Source organism: Diabrotica undecimpunctata, chromosome 8, assembly GCF_040954645.1.
Source record: "Diabrotica undecimpunctata isolate CICGRU chromosome 8, icDiaUnde3, whole genome shotgun sequence".
In the NCBI taxonomy this organism is placed as follows: domain Eukaryota; kingdom Metazoa; phylum Arthropoda; class Insecta; order Coleoptera; family Chrysomelidae; genus Diabrotica; species Diabrotica undecimpunctata.
The window spans coordinates 27673234-27694343 of NC_092810.1; the positions used below are offsets into that span (position 1 = coordinate 27673234).

General features: G+C 33.1%; 1 protein-coding gene across 2 annotated transcripts in view; it reads left to right on the forward strand.

Annotated features, from left to right (window-relative positions):
* Window positions 1–427: 427 nt before the first annotated feature.
* Window positions 428–21110, forward strand: part of LOC140447334 (uncharacterized) — a 52810-nt gene continuing 32127 nt past the window's right edge. Inside the window, exons 1-2 of one of the 2 annotated variants that reach the window (XM_072539935.1) lie at window positions 428–688; window positions 11219–11429. In XM_072539935.1, coding sequence (XP_072396036.1) covers window positions 491–688; window positions 11219–11429 — 409 coding nt within the window. In that variant the 5' untranslated portion in view covers window positions 428–490. Of the gene's footprint in view, window positions 689–7184; window positions 7420–11218; window positions 11430–21110 lie in introns of those variants that run through there. The other variant, XM_072539936.1, reaches the window with a different exon arrangement.

The window sequence follows — 21110 nt, forward strand, 5'->3', positions numbered from 1 at the left end:
ATTATAGAGTATGTAGTATTGTTCTCTATTATAAAATCTATAGCTTTCATAATGGCAAAAGCTTCTCCTGTGAAATTTGGACGTTTTTTTACTCAATTTAAATGTGCGTTGTTCATCGGAAGTTAGTGGCCATCAACTAGCATTCTTTTCTATCTTATGCCAATCGAATAATTATGCTGGCCTCCCTGATATCGAGCCTTTGGCGTAAGTTTCGCAGCCGAGAGAACTTTTTTCGTCCGATGCCTCGTCTTCCTTCGATCTTTCTTTCAACGATCAACTGTAGAAAACCGTACTTAGAATCTTAGAATTCAAAACCATAATAAAAAAAAAATAAGTTTTACGACCTTGCGGATAACTCAAATAGATTCGCTCGTGCCTTAACTTTTTATCACTATTGATAAGATAGTTCATAATTTATTTAAACTCAAACATGATTTAACTAAGTAAATATCGAGATATCTCGCGAGCGATATTTTTGTATACAGTTAAAATGTCGGTGATAAGACGGACGCTATTTCAAACTAAGTATTCAAACTTGAAAAATAAATTAGTTTTTTTAAGGAGTATTGTTACTGGTGAACACCCAAATATTTTGAAAAGCCAATCTAGTGAATTTGTCGTTCAAAATGTTACCCTTACGCAAATGTTATACGAAAGTATGGAGCCCAACCTCAAATATACAGGAACTGTAAGTACTAATTATATTCTAAGGATTTATTACTAAATATCTGACATGCCTCTAACCTCAACTACCTTAACCTTAACTTTGATGTATTAACAGGTGCTCTAGAGTTTGCTACTTTAAATAAAAGCTAGACATTCAACAAATTAACTTTATTGTATAAACTTAAGTAACAAACAAGAGAGAAATGCAGGATCCAATTTCCTTAAATACTATTTACAGTGGAGGGGGGTGGTCACTGTCATATGTAATGTCAAAATGAACCACGACACCACAAGAAATACAAATAATTCAAATCAAATATATCTCATTAACCTTAATCTTGTTTAACTTTAATCTAGTTTGTCGATTTCAACAATTAATTTTTACGTTGTATTTTCAATACTAATTTTGAGCTATAACTGAGATTCTTCCTATGTTATGTGTTGTTCTTAGTCGAAGTTGTCTACTTTCATTTTTTTGTTTGAACTCTTTAGTCCATAGAAACCGCAGAATTAAATAAATTCAAGTTTACTGGAAGCTATTGAACGATGTTAGGAATAACCTTTTATTGTGACAATACATCTATAGTTTACCACCTAAAAAACATCATCTTTGCTCTCTTTACCAGGATGATATGAAAACAAAATAAGCCAGTTTCATTCTTCTATTGATTTCTGTTAGTAAGGAGCCCTATTTATGTATTAATTCTCCCAGGAATACATACTCATCTACTGTCTTAAGTGCAATGTTGTTTATTATTACATCTTGGACATCCAATAGCTCGTTGTACCCGGTATTTGTTTTTTCAAGTTCATTTTTAGGCCAACTTCATTGCTAACTGCATTTAGGTCGTTTATAAGTTATTGTAGTTCTGCAGGATTATTAGCAATCAGAACGATGTCGTCTGCAAATCTTAGATGGCTCAGGTATTTCGCCTTTGTTCTGCCAGTTCATTTTGCTTAATATATTTTCTTAAGTTGTAGTAAAGAGCTTTGGTGGTATTGCGTCTCCTTGTCAAGCGTTTCTTGTAGTTGGAAATTCTGAAGTGTTTTCACAATTTTTTACTTTAACTTTTGCTTGTCTATATATATATATATATATATATATATATATATATATATATATATATATATATATACCTATATATATATATATATATATATATATATATATATATATATATATTTGCTGAAGTCTCTTGGTACAGTTTGTCAATGCCTTGATTGCTTCTATTACTCCCTTGGGATATATAGAATCGAAAAACTTCTGGAAATCTATAAAGGTTAATGCTAGCGGTATTTCATAATATTCTTCAGCTCTACTCATTAGGTCTCGAAGTATATGGAAATGATCCAGGGTACTGAATCAACCTCTGAAGCATGCTTGCTTTTTTGGCTATGCAGCATATAATACATTTGTTAGTTTGTTGTTGATAATCTTTGCGAATATCTTGTGTATAATTGGTAGTAAACTAACATAGGTCTGTAGTTTTTGATATCCTCTTCACCACCTTTCTTATTTTACCGTTTGTTAGAGCAACGATTTGCTTCTTCCCAATGATTAATGTTTTTCTTGTTTCCTTATAGATTTTTTTCTATTTTCAATTTGAATCAGACTGGTAGCATTCGCTACCAGTCTTTCATTGTGTTTTCTTATGTCTTTCTTAATACTTTTCCTTATTGTTTTACAAAGTTATATGTATTGTATTTTCTTATGTGTATTATACTTGTTTTCATTTTTTTTCTTTGTTTTAGCATTATTTTGGTTTTATTAGACAAGAACCATGTTTATTTTGTTGTTGCGGGCCTCCATTTTCTTGGTACTATCAAGAATGGTTTCCATTAATTAAGAGCTGTCGATTTGGTCATGTTACGATCTTTCATCAATTGTTCTTTGGTAGTGGTATACCGGTTATTGTTGGTTTTGTGATTAATTTTATTCTTTTTAGTTCTAGATCTAGAACCAGTCTTTGCAGTGGTTCAGTAGAACTAGTGCAAACTGAACCAGTTTTTCTTCACTGTTATTTCTCCCACCGACTCAATACTTTCCCATGACTTGTTCGTTGCTGTTTCTCTTTCCCACTTTGGTATTAAAGTTACCAATAAAATACTTAATGAGACTTTTATTATTAAGTAATGCTTTAGTTATATTACTGTAGAGTTAGTTATATTTGCATAATTTGTATATGATATCTCTTTGATGATAGTTGTAAGGTTAAGCTAGCCACTATATCCGAGATACTAGTCATTTGTTCTACTCTTCGTTTCCATTTCTTGTTGATTAGGAATCCAATACCGCCTGTTCTGCTCGTTGATGTTCCTCGGTAGTAGAATGTGTTTTCTGACGCTAAATCCAATAGCTTTTCATCTTTTCAACGCCAACAAAAGAAATTCTTGTGGAAAGGGTAAGCTATATCATAAAAAATAATGATAATTAAAATTAAATACCATCATAATCATAATCATAATTTAATCATCGCTTATGAGCCCAACAAAGATGAAAAAGCAGTACGAAAAGAATGATAAAAGACTAATGAACTAAGGGACATACGTATATTTGGGGGAAATCTTAATGGCAGAATATTGAAATGAGATCACCAGTACACATCAGTAATAGGAAAACATGGAGAATCGACAAGAAATAATGGTATAAGACTGCTCTATTACTGTCTAGTACGACTGGCATCTCGAACGAACAATGATTAGTAAGGACAATATAAGATGGACCATATTGTGCTTCAGCACTTTTAAGTCATTAGGGCCTAACGGTATATTTTCATCCTTCTGTCGCACCTTGCGGGAATATTCAGAGCCTCCTTGACTTTTGAGATATATTACTAGGAGGTGGAAAGAGGTACCTGTGATCCTCATATCAAAACCATGTGGGATAGACTATACCCTACCAAAGGCTTTCCGACCAATTAGCCTAACATCGTTTCTCTTGAAAACGATGAAAAGGCTATGCGAGAGGTAAATAAGGGATGAAGTTCTGGGTCATAACCCACTTCACCCAAATCAGCATGCGTATACTTTGGGAAGATTCACCGATTCTGCACTGCATCAAGTAGTGGGAAGAATTGAAAGATCGCTGGATAATATAATCCACCCTAGGTATATTCATAGACATTGAGGGAGTATTTGATAAAACCACATTTCCAACCATCACCCAACAACTCAATGTCAGGAATGTTCCCCTGGCCGTAAGCGGGATATTCAGTATGCTTTCTAATAGAGCCATAAGCATAAATGTAGAAGATGTTTCTGTTAAAGACACGGTTACGAGGGGTGTCCACAAGGAGGGGTGCTATCGCCACTTCTCTGGAACATAGTTCTAGATACCCTAGTTGACCATTGAACTTAGCAGCATCGGGTTCTATAAAATAGCCTATGAAGACGATATTGTTGTCTTGCAAAGCAGTAAGTTTGAGAACACACTATGTGAGAGATTAAAAGTTACTTTCCAACTAATAGAAACATGGTGCAAAGAATACTCACGATCTATAAATCGTAAGAAGACATGGTCCATTTCACCATAAAAAGAAAAATCACGGGCTTAATACCACCAAGGATTCTAAATTACAGGCTTAACTTTTCTGACGAGGTAAAATACCTTGGTATTACGATTGAAAGAAAGTTACCATAGAACCCCCTTTTAGATAGTAAGGCTAAAAGGGCATATATTGCCTATGAGCAGTCTCGACGAACGGTGGGATGCACCTGGGGCCTTTCGCACAGGGTGATTGCCTGGATCTACACTGCTGTCATTAGGCCAATGCTAACTTACGGAGCTTTTGCTTGGGTACGAAAAGTGCTACAGGCAACAGCGATTAACAAACTAAACCATATTCAGTTGATGGCTTGCATAAATATAACAGATGCCATGAAAACAACAATAACTGTTGCAATGGAGTTGGTCATTGGCATCACCCCTCTACCTCTCCGCTTACATATATTATGTCAAAGAATTGGTGCTGGTGATAATGATGCGATTGAGCTCAGCTGGTACAAACTTTGACCTAGGAATAAGATAATTGAGAACTCGTTTCTGGCGTGGAGAACTGGATGTGATACCCCTGAAACTTAAGAATAACGTAGGATATGGGCAAAAATACCAGTGTAGTTTAGACAGGACTGGCTGGTATATTTATAGCCGCAAAAGAGATAACCCAAAAAGGTATCGCAGGGAAAACTATAATGATCTGCACAGATAGCAGACAAGCGCTATTAACCTTTAATAGACCACCTGTCACAATAGGGTTCATAATGAAGTGTCACGGGTCACTAACTTAAGCTTCGAATGGTAATAACATCATCCTGGGGTGGATTAAAGGACGCAATAGGAATAAAGGCAACCATATTGCTGACTAATTAGCTAGAAAGGTGGCAGGTCTAAAACTCTCAGTTTTTCCTAAAATCTGCCTGTTACGTAGCTTGGTAAAAAAATAATTGTTTTTTAATATATTTGTTATTATTCCTGTGAATAATTTGTAGAGGTGGTTTAACAAGCATTTTGGTCGATAATTCTCGGGGTCTGTTGGATCCCCCTTTTGTGTAATAAAAAGTTAAGTGTAGGTGTTTCACTTTGGTGCAAACATAAGTTAAACAATTTCTTTATATTCTCTAAAAGTCTGTCTCCTCCGATCTTTGCGGCTTCTACAATGATATTGTCTTCTTCCTGTTGATATTATAAGGTATCAATTTCGATCCTTGGTCGACTAATATTTTCCTGAATTTTCTAACTTTTTTGTTAGTTGCTCCTATGGTTTTGTTGAATTTTGTATAATTTAATCTCTGTTGGTGATGATAATTCCATTTTTATCCTTTTGTTATTTCTTATTTCGTTATTTCCTTTTTGCCTTTTGTTAATTTTCTCCTTAGACCTTTGGTGGTCTTGTTATCTTCAATCGTTTGTTATATTTGTTCACATTTATGCGTTTAGTTATCTGCCTTTATGGTGTTCTTTGATTCTATTACTTTGCATTTTTCTCCGCTTTTCCATTAATGCCTGTGTTTGGAGACTTATTGTTTAGTTATATGATATCTTTTGGTAATGTATCTTCTGGTTTTCGTCTATAGCTTTAAAATCTTATTCAGATCTTCTTTTTGATCATGCGATATCTCTCTTTCCCAAGGTCTATTTCTACCGAGCCCTTTACCATTTTGTGGTCGCTGTTGAAAGCTTGTTTAGGACTGTAAAATCTCTCTTGTTATGTATATCATCATCATCAGTGGCATTACAGCTCGTTATGAGCCAAAGCCTTCTTCAGAACAATCTTCCATTCACCCCTGTCTCTGGCAACTATTCTCCATGCTTTAATTCCGATGGATTTTAGATCTTCCTCTATGTTATCTTGATACCTAAGTTTTGGTCTTCCTCTGGCTCGTCTTCCCACTGGTTCTCTTCGGTCGAAAATTTTTCTGATCATTGCATCTTCAGCTCGCCTAATTACATGTTCTATCCCTCGAAGGCGTGTTAATTTAATACATTTTACAACGTTAGGTTCCCAAAACTTCTATATAACTCAAAGTTGTAGCACCTACGCCACAAACCCTGTTCTTGAATTCCTTCATATATTTTCCTTAGAATTTTTCTCTCGAAACGTTTAAGAAATTCTTGGTTGTTCTGTGTAAGTGACCACGTTCCTGACCTGTATGTTAACACTGGCCTTATTAGTGTTTTATATATGGTAACTTTAATTTTTCTGTGTAGTTTTGGGGTCATCTGTTTCCTCAAGCCATAATAGCACTTATTGGCAAGCACTATTCTTCTTTTAATTTCTTCGCTGACATTGTTGTCTTTGGTCAGCAGCGAGCCCAGGTAGACGAAGGTGTCCACGCCTTCCAGTTCCAGATCATCAATTAATGGTCTAGGTATCTGGTTGCCTGATCTAGTACAATACATATACTTGGTTTTCTGTGCGTTTATTTTTCATGTATATAATATGATTAATATTTAATATATTTAATTAATGTTTAATAAATATTTCATATGCTTCATATGTCCAAGTTTTTTATAAAAATTAGTATGATTTTATAACTCTAATTTGCTATGTAATTCGGGATATCTCGTATAAAATTCGTACGGTCCTTGTTCTTAGTACGGCCCTTTAAAAAGTTCCAAGCTAGTACCTTTCCTTCTTAAACCTCGCTGTGTTTATTGCTGGGTTAACCACTATACCAAAAATTATGCAAAAAATAATTCAAGGCACTATATTTGCAAATGTACTTTAAGTTTAGTATTACAGCATTAATTTGTCAATCAATAAATTTGCTTGTTGTTATATATTTTTTAGTAAGATTACAAATTAAGGAAGAATTGCATTCTCATGCAGTTATTACACGAGATTTAATTTTTTCCCAAATTGTCAACACTTTCGTTAAAATAAAATGTAAATGAGTTTTTTACCAAACTATCTAGCAATAATGAGGTTCAGCTTTAACTAATTTATACATCTGAATGATAATTAACCTTGTAATTAAATTCACTTTTATCGACGAATTGTTTTTAACAAAACCTCGATATCCACACAGTTGAACCGTATCGTGCAAGTCCTAAGAATGTCGGCGGTCCGGAGAATCGTTTCCAATAAACTCTTTTCGAAATGGGACTACACCGCGACTTTCAGAAGATGTGTGGCTACAGGGAATACAAACAACATTATCAAAAGTGCTTCTAGTGATATTAGTGTACCTAATGTTACATTATCCGAATTTATCTATGAAAAAGCCGAGAAGTTTAATAAATATACTGCATTTGTAAGTTAATCAATGCATTTTATTCAGACAATTCAGTTTTTAAGTTATTAAGAATGTCATTATTATTAATTAAAGTTTAATCTTGGTCTAAAATCTTCCAAATATACATTGTAAAACAGTCGGAAAAACATTATTTTCTTTATTTCTTTTTTTTTCTAATTTACTTTTTTTTATTTTCTTATATGACGAATTCCACAGAAAATGTCCACATTTTTGATGCCAAAAACATTAATTTTGAAATTTGAGAGCACATTCTTGGGACACACTTATTTTTTTCCTTTTTAGTACTCTAAACTTAAGAAAAAATAGTGCCGCCACCCGGAACAAGGGTAATCGTGCCTTTTTTGAGAGATTTCCAAAATTTAATGAGCGAAATAATAGTGATTTTGGAGTGTACAAATGTCTCGACTTAAAATCACCGTAGGGTCTGTTTAAAAGCACCTACAAACCTTTTTAGGAACAAAAATGGGCCTTTTTATACTTTTAAAATAATGTTGTTCTGAAGCTATTTTTTTGTGGCATGTTAGATTAATTAATATTTAAATGGGAATAAGCCACAATTAAAGGTTAAAGTACGTTTATTGACTTCGGAAATCGTTCTCAAAATACAAACATAAGTAAATTATTATCAATTATAATTTTACTTAAATTTACTAATGTTTGTATTTTGAGAACGATTTCCGAAGTCAATAAACGTACTTTAACCTTTAATTGTGGCTTATTCCCATTTAAATAGTAATTAATTTAAAATAATGCTTTTATTTTTCTTTTCATTTGCAATCTACAGGATGAGTTTTAAATATGGAACGCCTCAATTATATCGGAAACGGCTTGCACGATTTTTATAAATTTTGGTGTTCAAGAAAGAGTCTTGTAATAAAAACTCAAGGAAAAAATAGTGCCATCACCCAAAACGAGGCTAATTATGTCTTTTTTGCGAAATTTAACAAACTGATTAAGCGAAATAATAGTAGTATAATAATAAATTAATAATAATTAAATCTCGCGACTTAAAATCACTGTAGTCTTGAAAGCACCGGGTGACAGATAGTCATCTGGAGGATAGACATTTATTCATAGAATAAAATGTACCCTTCTTTTCACTTCAAATTATGTTGAGGTTTGTGGTGATGACTTTGTGGTGACAGGAATAAATTAAATTATATAAAGAAAAATTTAATAACAAATGAAACAAAATGATACATGTATAATAAAGATTCTTCTAAGGTTTCTCCATGCCAGCAAAATATTATTTAAGGTTAGCTCAAACATCTTCAACTTCAGAAAGTTCAATAATATCTTCATTTAGCAATGTATCTTTCAAAATTGTCTTTATTTTAATCCCTCGCTAGGCTATAAAAAAAACCCTACCTGAAATACATGTCAACCAAAACACAAGAGGTATACCATAATTACAAGATAATTAGAAACGAAACATGTGCACTTGACAAGAAAAAGAAAAAATGATGACTGGGAACGCTTTTCGAAAGAAATGGAACATGATTTTTACGGTCTGCAAAAGGAAATATGGCGCTTTATAAGAGATCAAAGAACGGAAGTAAAGGAACTAATAGAGTCAAAACACATAGAAAAGGATACGTGGATTGACTACCTAATAAAGCTCTAAGCAAAGGAAGAAAAAACGACGCTAGAACCGGAAACACCAAAAATTACCACAAATGAAGAACTTAACATAAATGTACAGGAAGTTCGTAAAATAATTAAAAAGTTAAAGAACAGAAAAGCAGTATTCAAAAACGGATACCAAACGAATTAATTGATTAACCTAAAGAAAGCGTTTGACAGAGTAAAACCCAAAGATGTAATCCATCTTCTGTATAATAGAGAAAATCCCCTAAATGTTATAAAAACTGTCTAAAACATGTACCAAAACAACAAAATGGAAGTTAGAATAGATGGACAAATTACAGAACCTATAGAAATAGGCAACGGAATAAGACAAAGGGACTCATTGAGCCCCATGTCCCAAAAGCGTTAACAAAGGAAGAAACAGAATGTGAAACAAAGAAATAAAAATTACATCGTCTGCATAACTCTGTTACGCAGACGATGCAATATTGATAGCCCAAAATGAAGATAGTCTGCAAAGACTGGTCCACAGATTTAACATAAGAGCAAAATAATTTAATATGACAATCTTATCTCAGAAAACTAAAACAATAGTAGTCAGCAAAGAACCAACCAGATGTAAAAAACAATTGATGGCATCAGTATTGAACAATTAATGGAAATAAAATACCTGGGAATTACACTGTTCAGCTATGGAGACCTGGACAAAGAAGTGAGAGACCACGTACAAAAGCAAATAGACTGAAAGGATGCCTTAATAACACTATATGGCGAAACGGACACATTAACACTGAAATGAAGCCTAGACTTTATAAAGCCAGTGTAAGACCAATAATGACATATGCCTCAGAAACAAGACCCGACACAGCCACAACGCAAAGGCTACTGAAAACGGCAGAAATGAGAGTACTGAGAAGAATTACAGGAAATATGCTGAGGGATAGAAAGAGAAGTGAAGATATTAGAAGAAAATGTAGCGTACAGTGTATAAATGAATGGACACAAGATAGAAAAAAAGAATGAAATAACTACATAAGAGAATGGAGGAGACCCCTGTAGTCAAAATAGCAAGATATAAGTCACCAATCGGCAAAAGAAGTATCGGACGACCAAGCAAAAGATGGAGTGACAACCTTCCATAGAGGATTAGTCCGCCAATGAACAAGCAGAATTGCTTATAAAGAGGAAGAAGAAGTAGAAACTAGGTTATAGAATGTTGCTGTAGATTAGAATGGTTGAATTTTTTTTAACTTCTGACTTCTGACTGCCGATTTTTCTTCTTCTTTGTAGTACCATAAGCGACCTGATGGAAAAGGAAAATACTTTCTCTTTTTTCTTACTTCACTGATACCCACAATATCCAAATTCATTTTTGAGAGTTCTTTCTTTATTTTTCCGAATCTTTCCTCAGTAGAGAGTGACCTAACATTATATGTAGCGATGTTGAGGTTTATCTTTTTGACGTACTTTGAGTACGGTTTTTTTACAGTGGTCAGGTTTTTGTCATTTAAACACCGTGCTTGCCTTGCATGTTGGTGAGTATTCATATTTATTCCCACGAGCAGCTGAGCAGCGTTGGTCGATTTCTATAGAGCTACTCGCACAGGAACAACGCTGATATTTAATGGGATTTTGCCCAGTGTCCCAAGAGCATCGTTAGCGACCGCATGACGCGACGATTCAGTTGTAACCCGATAGCTTCCACCTTATCTTACGGATTTTTTGCATCTTGTTTTCTCCATATTCTTGTTCGGTAGGTTGGGGAGGGAATTAAAATGTAGATTGGAATTTTATGGGTCGTGACATCGTTCCCCGGGAAGAGGTATTTGGAGGCAAAATCAGAAGCTCGCTAGGGTAGGTTTGCTATTCCTGAAGTAGATCTGCCCTCTGCTGGGATCGTAAATGAGTCTCTACCCGCTACCCTGGCATACATACTTATAAATACAGTTTATTAAAGTTAGATATTGCGAATCAAATTAATACACAAATGAAAAGAAACATAAATAGAATTCTTACTATAAGATTTTGTATTAAGACGTAGTCACAGTTTACCAAATATTATTGGCACAGAACTGATCAAAATTTTAAATTCAAGAAAATTCAACCACTACAACCGTTATTTTATGGATCATTTTGACTTAATAACTGTTTTTTTTACTTTTTTTAATAGTTTTTACTTAATGACTGTTTTATACCATTTTATCTTCAGGTATCTGGGACAACTGGAAGAAGCTACACATTCGAACAAATCAGGGTAAAAAGTACGAATTTTTCCAAAGTATTGCGGGAGAAATTCAAGTTAAAAGACGGAGATGTTATAGCAATGTTTCTACCTAATGTTCCTGAGTACGTCATATGTTTCTTAGGATCATTGGAAGCTAGGCTCGTAGTGACTACTATGAATCCCATGTACACAGTAGGTAGGTGTGTCATACCACAATTAGCTTTTATTGTATAACAAATTATATAAAGTATGAATGCATCTTTATATTAGTTTGTCTGTTAATTATATCGGACATGTTTGCATATCTGGGATCTGTAAAAGTCTCTGTTTTGATGTATGTTTCCTGCTCGTATATCCTGACACTTAGTAGTCTTGAGGTTTCTCCTACATAAAAATTGTTGTGTCGTTGGATTTGGTTTTGAAAAAAATAGATCTCAGTGTGTTTGTTATTGTTACAGATATCTAAACAACTTTTCACAGTCTTTATAAGTTGCTTTTTGTGTAAGTGCACCATCTTAGCCCTTGGTGATTAATAGATCCAAGAACGAGAGTTGACTATTATCCTCCAGTTCTAATGTGAACTGTATTTTTGAATTTATAGAATTTAGATGCTTATGGAATTCCTGGAGTTCATTTATCCATATGGAGCCAAATACTTAACTGAAGGAAAATATCGTCGACTATCGATTCGATAATTTTTCATTTGCACAAGAGATTTCTTCTCGAAGTATGCCATAAAGACATTGTATATGACAGGAAATCATGACTGAGCCATCTGCTTCTTTGCGTATTTATTCTTTGTAGGAGAAAGTAGTGGCGATCAGGCATTAAAGAAACTAGCGGTCAGGCAGTGTTTCACTAAATTTATTATATCTCTCGATAGGTACTCATTGGTAGAAACTAAATTTAACTTTTCGTCAATAAAGATATTTGTGCAGAGTAATTTAATAAGAATTTGAAACTGTTCAAAAGAAATTGTTCAAAGAAAATTTAAAACAAAACAAAAAAAATCAAAAAACATTTATAACAACAAACACACCAAGATCTGTTTTTTAAACCCCATCCAACAACACAGAGGAGACACATGTCTTTCTATCCCTTGATTTTTTTTATGTATGTATACGTCCTCCTATTTAAGGCTAGGACGTTAAAATCGTCTTATGAAATTGATTTACGTACAAAAACCAGCGTAATTCTAGTTTGGCAATTTATTTGTTGGGAAAGCTCGAGTTTTGTATTATATTTTTTACCGATTACCAAATTTACATTTCAACATATCATTTCAAGAATAAAATATGGTTGACTCAGTATATCAGATGTCAGTTGGTAGTTCAGAGTTCCTTCTTAGGTGGCTTTTATATCGATTGATAATTTCCCATCGGGATTCCTAGGTTTCGTTCCAGAAATAACCATCCTGTGTAGACTAAAGAAATGACATTTTGAATAAATGGCAAATTAAAGCTAATAATCTATTCAGAAATCACGCAAACTTTACCTCCAAACACATTTTTTTTTAACTGAATCATATTATTCGTACTACGTAAAAAATGAGGGAGCACCCACTATACAATGGAACAATAGGTTAATAAGTTTCACGTTAGTTACATAATACACGCAATCTATAATATCAACACACAGTCTAGAGTTCACTCGTCGAATATCCTTCAAATTTTGTTAAAAAATTATTCAAACATGCTCTCACTACAAATGTTACTATATTTTGTATTTAAACGGAAAAAATCGCATATACAATAGGTAAATTGTATATATCCAAAATAAAATCTTGTTATCCATTGGCACTCCGAATATTTGATAGTTCGAAACCAACCTTCGAAAGTTGGCATCAAATGTATAACAATAAAACTCACAACTTTCTTTGGGTGTCAATTGTTCGTCCTCGTTTAGCTCAGTCTCTCAGGTGTGAGAACGTCTTATCTTAGAATTAAATCTGAAAAATGAGTTTGGCTGGGACAAATAAACCAAAATATGAACTAATTATATTTATTATACCTACATGAAAAAAATAAAATTAAAATTTTAATATTAAATTAAAATCAAAGCTAATCTTGCCTACAGATTTACAAAAAAGATTTTTAAATAATACTTATGGCGTCTGATGTGGTCTTCAAGCAGTTAGACAGGATTGTAAAATGTAGTTGTTGGTTGCTAGTTTTATTTGTTGATATTGGTATTAACTTCATGCGGTTCGGGAAGTCCTCAGCCAAAAAAGGACAAAAATTGATATTGGACCAAAAAACTAAAACAATAAATAGTATATGTTTGTATGTAAAATATTTCTTTGTCATATGAAGATTAAAAATAATTACACTATTAAATAGCAAATAGCAAATTACCAAGGGTAAAATGAATATAATTATTGTTAAATGAATTAGTTAAATTGTATTAAAGATACTAACTGCATATGGGACTAATTATAAGGTTAAAATAAACATGTACGGAGCAGTTTATGTATGTAGAAAAAATAAAATTATAAAGACAGAAATAAAAAAAATCATTAACTACAAATGTACTAACCCCAGAAAAGATTTAACAATGTAAATGAATTTTCAACTGAAAATCCAGCTTAAATAAGTAAAAGACATTATAAAAACTAATCTCCCTTTCGATTGAATTATCCCTACTTCTGAATTGAAGTGACATGATTGAGAAGTTTTGCCAACTGACAGATATACTTTGTCTATTAAAGTGAGGCTTAGAAATTTATATACGTTCTATCTCATCGAACATAGTGGGGTCTGAATAAAGAAATTAGAATATTAAATTAGAATATAAAGTTGATTGAGGAGTTGAGCGTCAACTATTTTTAGAATAAAAATAGTAAAATAAAATATAAAGATAATAGATGAATAAAATTTAAAAAAATTAAAATAAAATAATTATTTAAAGAAAAATAACAAATATGTGACGTTTATTACAATACTATCTTCAAAAGAACAAATTTTCGAAGTACACTGTTTATCCCTCATCAGTTTACCAAAAAAATTGCGAAGTGATAATTAATATCATAATATCACCAAAATTGACTGGAATTAATAATGTTGTGAATTGTCTCTTTTCTACAACATAAGTAGTGAGCCAGAGGTTGAAGGTATGAAGCACAATTACAAAAATACTTTGTTACAAATGTATTTAACCAAGATTAGCCTTTTTCTTTATTGCTCTGTTATGTACGAAGGAAGGTTTACGTAGTACGCGTATAAATTCCAACACGACAGAGAATAATTATACTGTCGTGTTGGCGAGAGAGTTTCTCGTTTGAGACATAAACGTATTTAAATTTTTAGAGCGTACTGCCCGTGGTGTGGTGCGATTATAGAATGCCGAAATGCCGCTCCAATCCAACAATTTATAGGTATAATTCAAACCGGCAAATTCAACGTCTTTTAACGGCTATTAAAAAACTTTCTTAGAGTGGGTTATTTCTTGACATAATTTCAGCAATAAATCATTTTTTGACATATATTTACAAAAAAAAATGCATAAATAAGACAATAAAACTAAAATATTTATTACCTTTTAAATAAGTATTTCAAAAAGAATAAAACCTAATGACACACCTCCAGGTAGACATTATGCCTGCCTTTTAGCGAAAATAAAGTGAGTCAAATACGAAAATTAATAACTTTACGAGCAGGTATCTAATTGCAAAAAACGGACATTTTAGACTAGTTTTATTTGAGCCAAGATATATTGAAAACAAACAGAATATATTTTCGTATTTTGATGATTAATGGTATTCTATTAAATGTAATTAATAAAAGAGTATTAATGGTATGTTAGGAAGATTCCGGATTTGGAGAGAATTCCGAAAACCAGCATTCCAAAAAATACTTCCCTTATTTTTCGGACTTAATGAGAGAAAAACAAAATCGGCATATTCTAGTATACCATAAAGTACGCAATATTAAATTATATATAAAGGAACTTTGAAATAATTATAACTTATAGCTTTTACTTTTTATTGGAAGTTTGTCCATAGCACTTATGTTGTTATTACTTAGTACTTCCAAAATAAATTATTTTCTAAAAACCACTTTTTACAATTCAAAATTATAAGTGGCGCAGTCAGTATGATGCGAATCAAAAAAGAACATTTTACACATTAAGTGATAGAACTTCTTCGGTTTTAGGTGTTTCAACATCTTTTTATATTATGAAATAATCTATTTGGGCGTGATTCAATAAATATATAAAGCTTATATTATACAATTCGAAGTATATCTATATACCTCCATATTCATTAATTCCCAAAGAGAATACCACAAAGTAAAGGATATGAGGAATATCCAGATGGAGGCAAGTGCTTCTTTTAGCTTTGGTTGGCACAAAAATTAAAGAATTTTAGTGACTGGTAGCTAAACGGCGCTTCAAATTAGAAGAAAAAAAAATTTAAATAAGTATTTAAATAGTTTAGCATTAATCCATATGTCCAATAATAATCTTATGGGCACTGATATGAGTAGATTTTGTTGATTATTTTGATCTTGGGCTTAGCTCGTACCAGATCTCGGTATTTTGATTTATGAAGGATATAGCACAATATATCACAATTATAATAATTCAAACAGTAATGCTAGTTTTATGGTAGGTGAATAATTTATCCTACAAATCTGCAAACACTTAACATTGCATAATTATTTCATAATGAGCAATTTAATTTTCATTTAGCGCAATAATTATGTTAATAATTGCGAAAATAAAATCAAAAAAAGAATAAGCATCATTATTTTATATTTATGGTCAATTAAAATAAATACATTTAAATCAATTTTTTATTGACAAACAAAAATCGTTAAATATTTACTGAATTTTTAACACAACACAACACTAAAATTAACAACCAAAGTGATAACAATTAAACTGAATGAAATTATAACTAGCAGAAGAACAACAAGGTTTTTGGTCGGGAAGATCATGCACCGACGCTATAATTATAATGAGGCAAGTGCAAGAGAAATCATTAGAATACAACAAACCGGCATATCTATGTTTCGGGGACCTTAAGAAGGCATTTGACTGGGTCAAATTAAAGCACGTTATCCACTTATTGTACCTTTCGGAATAATAAAAACGATCGAACATATCTACCAAAACAACACAATAAAAGTCAAAGTAGAAGAAGAACTAACCGCCTCTATTAAAGCTAGCTATGGGATAAGACAGGAAGATTCCCTGAGTCCTCTATTATTCAACCTGATTATGGATGAAATAATACAAAAAGTAAGAACAAAAGACGGATACCAAATGGAAGAAACACAACCTAAAATAATCTGCTACGCAGACGACGCAATACGACTCTCTCAAAGTGAAGACGATTTACAACGTATGCTGCACCAATTTAATATAATTGTCAGAAAATTTAATGTTAATTTCCCCAAAAAAGACAAAATGCATTGTTACAACAGCAAATTTACTAAGATGTAAATTGGAGCTGGAAGGTCAGATAATAAGTGATGGAGTTTAAATATCTAGGCATCACATTATCTGGCTACTGGAAGCTCGAAACTGAAGTGGATGATCAAGTGAATAAAGAAAACAGAGCCGCAGTCTACCTGAATGAAATAATATGGAGAAATAAAAATATCGGGAAAGAAATGAAAGGCAGAATTTACAAAACAGTCGTCAGACCAATAATGACATACGCGGGAGAAACACGACCTGACACAGAGTGGTCAAAAAGGATATTAGAAACAGCAAAGATAAAAAATTGACGGTAAGAGGTAAGATACTATGGGACAGAGCTAGAAGTACAGATGTACGACGTAGATGCAAGGTGGCGAACATTAAGAACTGGCTAAGAAATAAAAGAGTAGAATGGAACGAACATATTGAATTGAATGACAACAAATTGATGGAAAGAGACGGTCTCTCAATAGGAAGATGATCAGTAGGAAGACCACGAAAACGATGGAACGACAACTTACTGGAGGCACATTAAAAAACAGACAAAGTCATGACTAGATAAAAAGAAGAAGAAGAGTTTATTTATGTTAATAAGTCTAATAAATATTAAAAAACTATTGTTTTGAGAGTCTATTTAATATTTTGTTTTAAAAATTGTTGTTTCCTTGATTCAAACGAGGTACTTTCTGTCGCTGGCATTTGGTCACGTGCCAAAGGGTGGTTTGTATGAATAAGGAACATTGATATAAGGAACGAACTGATAATACAATCCACATTGAAGTTTATAGAACAGACAGCCTGTGGTAAGAAAAATACTAAAAAACAACAAAAAGAAGAAGAATAAGACAGAGATGGGAGGAAGTAATCAAATATATTGGAGAGAAGAGAATGACATGGACAGACGCAAGGATGTTGACACGAAACCGCACAGGATGGAAGAAATTTGTTAAGAAGTAAATACCACCATTATTATGGTAGAAATGTTTTTGATTATATATATTGTCATACTTTTTCTTTCCCAACCAAAGAAAAATAAATAAAAATATCCATCGGAATAAAATTTTAAGATATCATTATAAACAAAAATGTATATAGTAATTTAAGATAAGATTTAGTGTAGATAAGAATAGAAAGTTGTTTGGTAAACGACCTTTTTCCGTTTGAAACAAAATTATCAAAAAAACCTTTGTTTAGAATTAGAAGACATTTTACCTGTAAGTTAATCTTTTCATTGTTTGTATAGTCGAGTATTAAATGACCATATTCTAATCTTTTGAAATATGTATAAATGATGTATTGAAAAAAACCAATTTTAAAGTAAGCTATTTAGTTTTCTCTGAAACCGAAATTAGGCTTTTCCAAAATCATGGTAAACACAATTTGAGCTTTTGATTGGACGGTCGTTTTTAAATGGGAATTTGTGAGTCGATCATGAGACAGGAGAAGTTAGTCATATTTTGGTCATCGAAAGGAAACAGTCGTTGGTCTCAAGATAGAGTGTGGTTCGTGAGTTTGGATACCGGCGTAACGAAAAGAAGTGAATAGTTTGAAGAAGGAGATAACAAGTAGATTAAAAGAGGTCCTTGTATCTACCGTGGACATTTTATAAAGTATATGTGAAAGTATTCTTACGGCATCAAGTTGACAAAAGGAGGTCCTGGTGTCATAAATAAATAGCTGAGTTTGGAGAAGTGAATCAGGTGTTTTTTGTGTAGTCTGCCGGAGGTTTGCAGAGACGTTAAGAAAGAGCCGAGGTGCCAAAGAGGAGAGATCACATCGTTGAGGAGACTGGACTTTTCTGGGTATTTTCCAACATACAACTCAAGAAGAAAATACGCTGTAAGTGTTTGTACAATTGAATTTTATATCTGTGAAGGATCGTTTCGACATCATGGTCATTAGCATTCAAATTTAAGAACTGAGGTTTTGTTAGGCTAATCAAAAGTTTAAAGTTTTGTTGTTTCTTGTTTCAAGTAAAGAAAATTTTAAGTAAAATTGGTTTTCACGTAATATAAATGTATGTAGCTTTATAATCTTATTATTATAAAAATTTAATTTATTTTCTTGTATGCTGATTGATAAGATAACGACAGAATTTAATAATTGTTTTATTCGTTCATATAAAATAAAGAAACGTAAATATTTGTAATATAATATATTTGTATTCTTATCCTTTCTTCTCTCTCCCGATAAAAGACAACTAGAAAATCTTTTGAATCCATCGAACACAGGTAATATAAGGATTATTTTACTTTTGATAACAAATAAATTATATTTCTTTTTTATTGGCTCAATAAACTAAGATTAAAGTCAAAATAAACAATCATAACAATATATATATATATATATATATATATATATATATATATATATATATATATATATATATATATAACATAAATATATTTAAAAACAACAATAACTAGTATTTTATCAGTCTCTATGTCAATGTACTAAGGTCAAGTGATGGCCACAGAATATCAATAAACTATACTTATTGTCATGGTACAAAGTGCAATTCTTTCATAAAAATACTTTATTATTGCTTAGGTTATTTGGTGTATTATTATAAAGATAAGATAAAAGTACTTACCTACTATAGTAGATTATTATTTCTAATATTTGCGTTTTTGTAAACAACCATACCGTTAAGTATAGTTCTTTTTCAGTCGGATAAGATAATATATTTAATGAAGGGTAATTTTTGGCTAATTAAGGGCAATTATGACGAGAAAACTTTATTTTCTCTAATATACTGTAAATATGTATTAGGCAACACTGTAAATATGTATTAGACAACAATTTATTGTAATTTGAGGATTTTTATTAGATATGTCCATGTATGTATAGACCTTTTTTTTTGGAATGAGGTGGAAAGGTTCAAAACCGACTAGGGAAGGTGTCCCTAGTACTGTTGGATTCGATCCAGAGAGGAAAACATGCTAGGGCATACAGTCCAGAGTATGGATTATGTGTACCGCATGCCCCCCTGACCAGTCGCCTACCAACTAAAACCACCCCCTCTTCGACGCGGGATGTCCCCGGACGAGTTCATTAGAGAACGAAACATGGGGATATCCTGCGCTGCCTGAAAGATACGTTCTCAGATGATGTCTTAAGTTATCCTATGCTGCTTGCCTAGGAGCGGCCAGCACATAGGGGAAGGTCCGGTTCCTGATTCGGAACAATAATTCAAGGACTAGTAGTTATTGGGAAAGGCAGTATACGTCCTTTGAAGATCATGGTTGACTATGGACTATGTGATATGAAAGGAGTCTGTATGTATCTGGAACAATTGGATAGAGAAGAAGGGGACTATCGTTCCTAAAGAATTCAGAGGACTTCTAACATCCTGATCAAGCTTTATTCGGAATAGTAGAGTACCCTGAAGAGTAGGGGTATGTGTACCTATGTTGCGTCTGCTATGCTGATTTGGCGGTATCCACGTACGTATCGCGTATGAGTTAGAAGGGAGAAAAAAGTTCTAAGTGGTCCCTTATGTGGTGCGAGAGGAGACCCTCCTCACCCATCTTGTTCGGCTCTTTCCAGGATGGTCTTTCGTTTCATAATTTGCGTGATCTGGTCTATTATAAATTCAAAGTTTTGTTTACTATGCAACGCTATATGTATAATATTATTGGGCCTTATATCCCCTAACCTATTCCGCAGCCTATTTTGTTCTTGGGCGAAAACATTGCACCGAAAGATGCAATGCTCCGCGTCGTCTCTCTCATGACATGTAGAGCACCTATCATCGTTGGTTTTCTTTATTTTAAATGTGTAAGACCTGAAAGACCCATGTCCTGTCAAAAATTGTGTAAAATAGTAATTTACCCGCTTAAATTTACAGTTGTACCACGCAACCACATCTGGGATTAGCGTTTTTGTCCATTGAGCTTTCGTAATCTGTGCCTCCCATCTGCTCTCGTATGGTCGCCCTTACCAGAGGTAAGTGACCATTCCGGTTTTCGTATAGCATCTGCCGTTCCTTGGCTAGGAGATGGATGGGGATCGTACCTGCTATTGTCTGTAGGGCTATAATAGAAGTGGTTCTGTACGCGCTTATGACTTTGAGTAGGGGTTTACGTTGTGCTCTTGTTATCATATCTTTATATTTTTGATATCTTAGTACATCTATCCAGACGGGGGTTCCGTATAGGAGGGTCGATTGTACAATATGTAGATATAGTCTTCTCTTGATGCTGCTTGGACCTCCTATATTAGGTGTTATTCTCTGGATGGCTGCTGTTTGTTTGTCCGCCTTCTTAACCACTCTCGAAAGATGTTTCGTAAATCTTAAGCCTCTGTCCAAATCAATGCCTAAATATTTAGCACAGTTCGTTGGTCTCAGCTCATTGCTACCTAGTTGAAAGATCAGGTCTGGCCCGTTTCTTGGAGCCTTCAGAATGACCACCTCGGTCTTGCTGCCTGCGAGTTCTAGGTCATTATTTTT